The sequence below is a fragment of the Pan paniscus genome, chromosome 13 (assembly GCF_029289425.2).
Source record: "Pan paniscus chromosome 13, NHGRI_mPanPan1-v2.0_pri, whole genome shotgun sequence".
Lineage (NCBI taxonomy): Eukaryota > Metazoa > Chordata > Mammalia > Primates > Hominidae > Pan > Pan paniscus.
In genome coordinates, this window is record NC_073262.2 from 140,553,130 (window position 1) to 140,564,125 (window position 10,996).

Genomic DNA, 10,996 nt, shown 5'->3' on the forward strand with positions numbered 1-10,996 from the left:
TAGTCACCTCTGTAAAGACCCTGGGTCCAAACCCAGTCACATACTGAAGTACTGCTGGTTAGGACTTCAAGATGTGAAGTCACATTCTGAGGCAGGGACACAACTCAGCCAGGACAAGAGCCACTTCCCCAACCATAAAAGTGTCACCCAGGGCAGTGGGGTTTTCTACCTGACCCAGCACAGCCAATTTCAGCTGGAATGGAATTAAAGTGTTGTAATTCACGTGAAAAGTCATGGAAAACGGCACTGCAGTAAGGCATTGGCTACGGAAACATCACAAGATTGAATAAAGACCTGCTTTGCATCAATGCACATCATGGCACGTTCTCATTGTGGGAAAATGTGGTTTAATGAGGGAGACACGGGGAGGGGCAGAAGACCTCAGGGAGATTCCAAAGAGGATTCCCAAGCAGGGGCATTCACGGGCATTGGTGAACGGCAGCAGGGGCTTGTCATCCCGCTTCTGAAAAATGGGCAACTCTCCACTGATGCCTGTGTTCCCCCATGGGGGAGAGTGGGGGTGGAGAGGGCAGGACCGCCAAACCAGCCTCCCGGGGAAGGTGGGGGACAAGGGCAGGAGTGCAGCCTGGGCCTGCTTCCTGAGGCCAAGAGATGCCACCCCTGCAATCCCAGCACTTTGGGAGGTCGAAGTGGGCAGATCGCCTGAGGCCAGGAGATCAGCCTGTGCAACACAGTGAGATCCTGTCCCTACTAAAAAAATTTTTAAAAATTGAGAGAGAGACAGATGTCTGCCGGCCAGCCTCACACAGCGGGCCAGGCCGGAGAAAGCAATGGAGGAACAGAAAGGCCCTGAGCCCCTATGAAGGGGCCCATCCCTGACCTCTGCTCTCCTAGTCTTCATCAGCCTGGAGGTTCTGTCCATTTTGCAGTTAAGGAGATTGAAGCACAGGCAGGTGACAACACATGCCCAGTGTCCCTGAGGCGGGTACTAGAGCCAGAATTGGAAGCCAGCTCTCTGACTCCAGGGCCCCCAGTTCGCTAATGAGTCTCTGCTGCCCTCAGCACAGGAGAGAGTACAACCATCAGGAGCTGGGATTGGAGGAGGGGAGAGCAAGGGAGGCTGTCTGCCTCCAGCCATGTGTGCACTCAGGTGACTCACACCTGAGTGTTTGCAACTCTGGGTACCATAAACCCAGTGGGCCACCCTCTGTGTGACTCATGCCCCCTCCTGCCCAAGTTCTCCCAGGGCCACCCCTGCCCTGGAGGAGTGCCCAACACAGCAGCTGTCATGGCCGATCTCCTGGGAAACCCACCTGGCAGAGCCCAGCCCAGGGAGCCCCACGGGATGCTCTGGTTCTCCTCAGCACTCTCTCTGGCCCATCAGGTTCAAGGACAGCTCTAAGTCTTACCCGGGAGAAGAAACTGGGGCACCTCCTGTTTCCTCCGCTCTGCCTCTCAGCAGGGTTTGCTGAAAGGAGAGCTGTGGCTGCAAGTCCTGCACCTGTTTTGTAAGCGTCACCTGTGCTTCCTGGGGATGGAGTCCTGCCCTGGCCCGCTGTTCCCCAGGAAGGCTGGCAAGCTCAGCCCCCCAGCCAGGACAAGTTTTGGGAAAACCCTGGGAACATAAGGCCACCCAGCTGAGGGAGGAATCTCTGTGTGTCCCCAGAGCACAGCTCAGTCCCCAGCCCATCACAAGCTGGCCCCACGGGCAGAGCACCCTCCCACAGCCCCACTGCCCCTGCTGTCACGTTCCTGCAGCCCTGCAGCCCACCCAAGACTGCCAGGGGACCCTCCTTTCCTCCCAGCCCCCCAATTTTTAATTAAAAAACAATGATTTCCCAAACTGGTACCAATAAGCAGTGAATTCCTGTTGACGAGTTTGGAGGGGACTTTCCCAGTTCATAGATTCCACGGTTTTAAAAAGATCACTGCTGTCTAGTTTTCCAGTCCTGGCCCCGTGGAAGGTCAGGCGCAGCTGAAAATAATTTTCTGGATCAGGAAACAGGCCAGACTGACGCGTGCCCAGGCGGTTCCCTTGCTGGCCTTGGAAGACATCTGGCGGACACCTGGCTGCAGAGGCTTGACTTGGAGTCCAGCTGGGGCTCAACTAGGCTCGCTGGAGGGCAGGGGACCCTGGAAAGAAAACAGGGGCGCAGCTTGCCCTGTGGACCCGGGGCTGCCCAGCGCGATGACACGGGACCGCACGGCCCGCAGGACCCCAGACGCCCGCTAGGGGCGCGCGCGAGCCAGGGGAGCCACGAGGGCCCTGCGGGGAGCGAGCCCGGCAGCCCCGCCCAGGACGCCATGACTTCTCCTGCTCTTACTCCCCTCCCTTTTTTTCTATCTTTTGTTTTTCTTCTTTTCTTTTCTTTTCTTTTCTCTCTCTTCTCCTTTTTTTCCCTTTCCTTTCCTTTTTCTCCTTTTCTTTTAAACAAAAAGCATAGTCATATGTACAGCACAGAACAGCCAAAGAACATCTAATGGCTAGCACGTTGTACTGAAAAAAACTATTCATTGGCGTCATTAATTGTAAATAAATGTGACATACACTTCATCAGCCAATCCTCTATTGTTAGACATGAAGCTTGTTACCAATTTCCCCCTATTTCTTGTCACCTTCTTTTATTATACAAGTACATTGTAGAAAACATAGGTAAAAAAGGCCGGGCATGGTGGCTCACACTTGTAATCCCAGTACTTTGGGAGCCAAGGCGGGCAGATCATGAGGTCAGGAGATCGAGACCAGACTGGCCAACATGGTGAAACCTCGTCTCTACTAAAAACACAAAAATTACCTGGGCATGGTGGCATGCGCCATGTAGCCTGTAATCCCAGCTACGCGGGAGGCTGAGGCAGGAGAATCGTTTGAACCCTGGAAGCCGAGGTTGCAGTGAGCCGAGATTGCGCCATTGCACTCCAGTGCAGACAGAGCGAAACTCGGTCTCAAAAAACAAAACAAAACAAAAAGAATAAAAAGCAAATACAGGTAAACAAACAGTCTTAATTCCAACCATTCAGATAATCTTTAACATACATTTTGGCATTAATTTATACTTAAGTACATAGATGATAGATAGATGCTTGTATTAAAAAAAAAAAAAAAAAGGGCTTGCTGGGCGCGGTGGCTACACCTGTAATCCCAGCACTCTGGGAGGCCGAAGTGGGCAGATCACTTGAGTTCAGGAGTTCGAGACCAACCTAGCCAATATGATGAAACCCCGTCTCTACTAAAAATACAAAAATTAGCTGGGTCTGGTGGTGCACGCCTGTAGTCCCATCTACTCAGGAGGCTGAGGTGAGAGAATCGCTGGAACCCAGGAGGCAGAATTTGCAGTGAGCCAAGATTGTGACACTGCACTGCAGCCTGGGCAACAGAGGGAGACTCTGTTTCAAAAATAATAATAATTAATTAATTAATTAATTAATTAAAATGGCCTCATACTCTTTTGTAAATGGCTTTATCAATTTAAAAATTACTTTTTTTAGAAAATGACTACACATTTTTTATAAGCTCTGAAGGGCAGGAGTTTCATCTGTTTGTTTACATTTTTATTAATTACATTTTTTTTTTTTTGAGACAGAGTCTCACTCTGTCACCCTGGCTGGAGTGCAGTGGCACTATCTCAGCTCACTGCAACCTCCGCCTCCCGGGTTCATGCAATTCTTCTGCCTCAGCCTCCCAAGTAGCTGGGATTATAGGCGCCTGCCACCACGCCCGGCTAACTTTCGTATTTTTAGTAGAGACAGGGTTTCACCTTCTTGGCCAGGCTGGTTTCCAACTCCTGACCTCAAGCGATCCACCCGCCTTGGACTCCCAAAGTGCTGGGATTACAGGTGTGAGCCACCGTGCCTGGCCTGTTTTGTTTATTGCTATTTATAAATAATGCTCTGATGTGCACTTCCATAATACAAATGTTTAGAAATAGAATATTTGGGTCAAGGAGATCCCTAGGCTCTGTGTAGCTGTTGCCAGATCCCTCGCGCATGTTTGCATCTCCCCGACACACCAGCATTGATGCAAGTTTCTGCTTACTCCAGTACTTTAGCCAGAACTTTAGCCAGAACTGGGTATTAACTTTAACAGCTGGATCAGGAAAAGATGCTCTCAACTGCAGTTTTCATTACACACATCTGATTACAGCAAGGCCAATGTTTTCCCCACGGGTGTGGCCATAGGAAGTCTTCTTTGGTGAATTACTGCACAGGCCTGTGGCCCATGTATAAGTTATGACACTTTTCATAACAGCAGTCTGCCCCCGCAAGTTTAGGAACTTATGCACAAAAGGCCCCTGTTTTCTTGAGTATTTTCGCATGTATATTCATAAGCCAGTCTGTAGTCATTTTGCAGGGAAGGAGTCTCTTTTGATCAGGCTAATTTTTTTGTATTTTTAGTAGAGATGGGGTTTCACCATGTTGGCCAGGTTGGTCTCAAACTCCTGGACTCAAATGATCCACCCACCTCGGCCTCCCAAAGTGCTGGGATTATAAGCGTGAGCCACCTCACCTGTCAAGAATGTATATTCTACCTCACACCATATGTGAAAATTAACTTGAAATGGGTCAAAGGCCTAGATGTAAATTTAAAACTCTTAGAAGGAAACATAGGTATAAATCTTCATGACCTTGGGTCAGGCAATGGTTTCTTAAGTATGAAACCACAAGCACAAGCCACAAAAGGAACAAATAGATAAATTGGACTTCATCAAAACTTAAAACTTTTTTGCATCAAATGACTCCATCAAGAGAGTATTTCTGTGCAGCTGCTGAGGCGGAAAGAAAAAGAAAGTAAAAAGGCCAGGTGCAGTGGCTCACGCCTGTAATCCCAGCCCTTTGGGAGGCCGAGGCGGGCAGATTGCTTGAGCTCAGGGGTTTGAGACCAGCCTTGGTAACATGGTGAAACCCCATATCTACAAAAAATACAAAAATTAACCGGGTGTGGTAATGTGTGCTTGTAGTCTTAGCTACTCGGGAGGCTGAGGTGGATCACCTAAGCCCTGGAGGCGGAGGTTGCAGTGAGCCAAGATTACTCCATTGCATTCCAGCCTGGATGACAGAGTGAGACCCTGTCTCAAAAAAAAAAATTATATATATATATATAATTTTTTAATATATATATATATGCCAGCACTCCTCAAAACTGTCAAGATCATAAAAACAAAGAAGTCTGAAAAACTGTCACAGCCAAGAGGAACTCAAGGAAACATGACAACTGAATGTCATGTGGTATCCTGGATGGGCTCCTGAATATAAAAAGAATATTAGGAAAAAACTAAGGAAATAGGAATAAAATATATGCTTTAGTTAACAATAATGCATTTGAATAGTGGTTTATTAATAGTAACAAATGTACCTTATTCACATAAAATGTTAGTGATAGAGTTAACAGTGTGGCGTATATGGCAGCTCTCTGTACTCTATTTGCAACTGTTCTGTAAATCTCAAACTGTTCTAAAATAAAACGTTATTTTAAAAAGATAAAAACAGTGGCTGTCCCTGTTCCATCAGTTTGGTGAGTCAGTGTCCCTGTAGGTTGTAGAATGAAAATACCCAACACTGAAATTCAAACGCAACACAGATGATTGTGGAGGTGGTTCAAAAGACAGTGATTTGAATATCAAAGTTTCTAGAGACGCACTGGAGAAAACTGATCAAGTACTTTTGCAAAAATGACCCTCTTTCTTGAGAAGGCCAAACACGCTGGGTAGGAGTTCATATGGAGCTGTCCAGCCTCCTGGCTGCTGAAACCCTGATCAATACTTGATGGATTCTTTGTTCTAGAATGGGCAGGTGGCACCAGGAAGATGATGGGTCTTCACCCCTGGAGCTGCACCAGAGCTCAACCTGTGACAACCTGGCTTAGCCTATGACAACCTATGAACACCCTGTGCTCTTCCTAGGAAGGATCAGGAGAAACACCAGGACCCCAAACCCCCAGAGCTAAAAGATGGCACTAGGCTCTAAGTAGAAACCCATGGTATGAAGACCAAGGCCACTGATACCTCTGGCTCTCCCCAGGGAATTCCATGGTTACAGGTGTGCACCCCACACCTGATCCCACCAGAGGCTGGAACAGGAAAGGGGCGGGATGGGGGCTAGGGGAAGTAGGCAGGTAGGGAAGGACAGTCCATCTTTTGCAAGTAGCAATGGATCTCTCTCCAGGAGGCAGAGAACTAGCTCTGGGGCAGCCTCTTTCTGTGCTTTGGGAGATCCACTTTGAGGGTTACAAACCCTCGAAGCTGCTCCTACAAGTCTTCTTGGGCAAACTGGGACTTTGGCATGGCTGGCAGTGTTACCAAAACACCAGGAATTTGGTCTAGGTCCTAGTGCTTGCCACGCCCATCACTGAAACCACAATTATTGCCATGGAAGAAGGCTTTAATTGGGTGCTGCAGCCAAGGAGTTGGGGGATACGTCTCAAATCCATCCTGACTGACTACAATTAGGGGTTGGTACAGCAGAAACGTAACCACATGCAGGAAAGCAGGAATTAGGGAGGGGTGAGGAAGAGGAGTCAGTTAACAGGGAGCAGGTGGCCAGTTAGGCAGTCATCAGAGGTGAGGGGTTTGGCTTCTCATTGTCCAAATGCAGTGACTGGTGAGTTTCAGCTTCTTGATACTATCTGGGAGGCCAGCTGCTTGGTCTCCTGAGAAAGGAGCTCAGAAAAGACAAACATAACTTTCTCAAATTTCAAGACTGGGAGGCGTAATTTCTATGTTTACTCAAAATAAACTATAAACATCAGTCTTGATTTGTTTTGTTTTGTTTTGAGACAGTTTCACTCTGTTACCCAGGCTAGGGTGCAGTGACACCGTCTTGGCTCACTGCAACCTGGGTTCAGGTGATTCTCATGCCTCAGCCTCCCAAGTAGCTGGGATTACAGTCGCGCACCACCACACCTGGCTAATTTTTTTTATTTTTTTGCATTTTTAGTAGGGACGGAGTTTCGCCATGTTGGCCAGGCTGGTCTCAAACTCCTGGCCTCAAGCGCACCTTAGCCTCCCAAAATGCTGGGATTACAGGTGTGAGCCATTGCACCTGGCCTATAAACATCAGTTCTATGGGACAATTGGGTAGGTTTCGGCAGGAGCCTTCCAGGTTCTGGGGTGTAATTGACGGGGACTTGGCTTTGTCACCACAGAAAGTGAGAGTCAATAGCTTCAGCTGTGCATGAATTGAGACCATCTTGACCTTGAACCGAAGCTTGTTCTGGAAGATCATTTGAATGTTTTTCCTGGGCGGGTGAGGCAGGGAACCACGCATCCACCAGTACAAAAGACAATCACGAACTAACAAGAACAGCGCAGATCTGTAAATACTGATGTGGAATTAACCCCACAAAATTCTGTTAGGTGAAAGGAACATAAAAATAATCGAATTTGTCCACTGAAATTTTCTAGCAGATCAAACCAGAAACATTGGTTGACTCAGAGGAAAGTTACTGGGGTACTGGTTAGGAAGGAAATTTGTGTATCCTCTTTTTTTGTTGTTTTTTTTGAGACGGGGTCTTGCTCTGTTGCCCAGGCTGGAGTGCACTGGCACAATCTCAGCTCACTGCAACCTCTGCCTCCCGGGTTCAGGTGATTCTTGTGCCTCAGTCTTCTGAGTAGCTGGAATTACAGGCGCATACCACCATGCCCATCTAATTTTTGTTTTTGTGTGTGTGTGTGTGTGTGTGTGTGTGTGTGTGTGTGTGTGTGTGTGTGTTTGAGATGGAGTCTCGCTCTGTCGCCCAGGCTGGAGTGCAGTGGCACTATCTTGGCTCATTGCAAGCTCCGCCTCCCAGGTTCATGCCATTCTCCTGCCTCAGCCTCCGAAGTAGCTGGGACTACAGGCGCCTGTCACCACGCCCAGCTAATTTTTTTCCATTTTTTAGTAGAGACGAGGTTTCACCGTGTTAGCCAGGATGGTCGCGATCTCCTGACCTCGTGATCTGCCCTCCTCGGCCTCCCAAAGTGCTGGGATTACAGGCGTGAGCCACCACGCCCCGCCTTTAATTTTTGTATTTTTTAGTAAAGACAGGGTTTTGCCATGTTGGCCAGGCTGGTCTCAAGCTCCTGGCCTCAAGTGACCCACCCACTTTGGCCTCCCAAAAGCGTTGGGATTATAGGCATGAACCACCATGCCCGGCCACGTTACGATTTTTAAAGTCTAACCTAACCAAACTGTCAGAAAGTTAAAATGACAACACTTTCATTCCAATTAATTGTACTAGCATGTTCCAAGCAAATATCCCCTTCCTTCCCCAGGCCAGGACCCAGCCATGCCTCCCACTCCTCCAGGCTGCTGGGCTAGTTGCTGGGTCCTGGGGTGGCCCACAGGGACTTTGCCTACTGTAATTTCCACCAGCACCCCCAAGCCACCCCAGATAAACACACAATTGAAGTACAAATAGCATGTTCACCATCTGAAGACGAGTCACCTATTTTCTGCTTCCAACTGGACTGTTGTTCTCAAGACCCCCTGCATTCATTTATATCGCTGGGTAACATATTTCCCGGCTGGTGAGAAGTCCCGGCGTGGCCCAGCTATGTCCTCTGAGATGGCAGGGTCTCATGAGGCTGTCACCAGGTGTCCACTGGGTCACATCCTCCTCTTGCAGATGCAGGAGGCAGACACATGCCTAGGCAGATGGGGCGGAACCCCAGTGAAACCCTACCTCCAAGACAAAGACAGTTTAAAACCTGAAAGCCAAGCTACAAGTCAAATCCACGGACCAGATTGAGAACCCGTCTTCCCGTTTGGTGCACTTTCCTCTGATTGATCCCCACCCTTCACCTATTTTACAGAAACCTACCCTACCCTAATTGGTTTTTTACACTGTCATGCCCACCTTTGAGCAGTGCCTTTGTTTTAACCTTTTTTGCATACTCACAAACCAATCAGCACACACTCCCCATTCTGAGCCTATAAAAGCCCAGACCCAGCCACACTGAGGGAGAGACCACCCAACTTAGAGTGGAGGACAACCCTGGCATCCCCTCTCCACTGAGAACTTTTCCATCACTCAATAAAGTTATTATCTGCCCTCCTCATCCTTTGATGGTCAGGGTAACCTCATTCTTCCTGGACATGAGACAAGAGTTCAGGAACCACCAAATGTGGGTAGGAGCTATAATACAGGCAGGCTGGGGCACACATGGCCCAGCTACGGGCTGAGCTGGTGCACAAGCTCAGTGCAGCCCAGTGGACTGAATGGGTGGGGCATGTGACCAAGGGGCCCTGGCTTTTGCTGGCCTGTGACTGAAGGTCCCCCTCAGGTCCTTGTTAGTGGTTTTTTGTTAGGTGAACTTATAACATAACACGGTCCTTATTTCATCAAGCCAGGAAGGAGAATCTCCAATGTGTGCTGGTAAGATGGAGGCTTGTCTAGGTATCTATAGTAACTCAGTCATGGGAGTGACATCCTGTCACCTGTGCTATATTCTACTGGTTATAAGCAAGTCACAGGTCCCACTCACACTCAAGAGGAAGGGATTATATAGGGCATGAACCCTAGGGTCTTTCTGCCATACCCTCCCACAGGGAGATTTTTGAGCTGGCACTGGCAGGGCCCTGGGGAGGAGTTATGGGATGCTACACTGCCAGGAGCAGAGGAACTATGCAGGGTTCGTGCCCTGACAGGCACTCAGATTCACAGTGACTGGTCCAGAAAGACGAAAGGCATTTAACATGGTAAAGCCACAGGGCTGTACCTAATGGGAGCTTTTGCCACGTGCCATTATGTGTGATGTTAACGGAGGCCCTGAGTTGTGCAGCGCACACCTGCGCAACTGTTTGCAGCAGCCCGGACCCCCACCTGTGGATGAGAGGCTTCTTCAGAGCACTGCCTCGCTGATGATCATTATCTGGTCGGACTCCAGTTCCACCAACAGACCATATGTCTGTGCAGCTGAGTTTACTTTACACTACATCCTCTTTTCCAGCTATTCTGTGACTTCTCAGTTCCTCAAACACACCCGAAGCTTGAAATATTTTCTCTGGAACTTTTGGCTCTGGTTTTACCCTCTGCAATTCAAAACTCACAGCCTCTCAGAGTTTGTTTATTTTCTTACACTGCTGGGTGAGTCTCTAGAAACGAAACATCAAAGCCAGCTGGAGTCTCAAATGAGAATCCTGATTATTCCAGAGCAATGATTGTCACAGTTGTCATGTAAGTGGGGGCAGCCCACCCCCCACAATGCATTGCAGTGGCAGTGCCACAGTTACAGGTTAGGCACATGCTCCGAACAGTTCTATTCATCCCCAGGCGTCCTTGGCACAGCTCAAGACTGTTTTTCAATTAACAATAAACATAGAAGGTGCCGGCCGGGTGCGGTGGCTCATGCTGTATTCCCAGCACTTTGGGAGGCTGAGGTGGGCAGACCATCTGAGGTCAGGAGTTCGAGACCAGCCTGGCCAACATGGTGAAACCCCGTCTCTTCTAAAAATACAAAAATTAGCCAGGTGTGGTGGCACGCACCTGTAGTCCTAGCTACTCAGGAGGCTGAGGCAGGAGAATCGCTTGAACCCAGGAGGCAGAGGTTGCAGTGAGCCAAGATTGTGCCACTGCACTCCTGCATGGGCAACAGAGCGAGACTCTGTCTCAAAAACATAAATAAATAAACAAACAAACAAACATAGAAGGTGCAGAATTTTAGAACAGCAATTGCTGAGCTTGTATCTGGACCCATTTACAGAGATAGACCATATTCTAGGCCAAGCTTATCCAATCCGCAGCCTGTGGGCCACTTGTGGCCCAAGATGGCTTTGAATGTGGCCCAACGCAAATTCATAAACTTTCTTAAAACATTATAAGACACTTTGGGAGGCTGAGGTGGGTGGACCACTTGAGGTCAGGAGTTTGAGACCAGCCTGGCCAACATGGTGAAACCCTGTCTCTACTAAAAACACAAAAATTAACTGGGCATGGTGGCACATGCCTGTAGTCCCAGCTACTTGGGAGGCTGAGACACAAGTATCACTTGAACCCTGGAGGGGGAGGTTGCAGTGAACCGAAATCATGCCACTGCACTCCAGCCTGGGTGACAGAGTGAGA

The 10,996-nt window shown here is 48.7% G+C and overlaps 1 protein-coding gene across 1 annotated transcript in view; it reads left to right on the top strand.

The window, feature by feature from the left end:
* The window catches only part of RAMP1 (receptor activity modifying protein 1), a 66,213-nt gene extending 60,777 nt beyond the window's left edge, over positions 1-5,436 (top strand). Inside the window, exon 4 of the mRNA XM_055109267.1 lies at positions 1,960-5,436. Within this exon, the coding sequence (XP_054965242.1) occupies positions 1,960-2,442 (483 nt within the window). The 3' untranslated portion in view covers positions 2,443-5,436. The remainder of the gene's footprint in view (positions 1-1,959) is intronic.
* Positions 5,437-10,996: the final 5,560 nt, after the last annotated feature.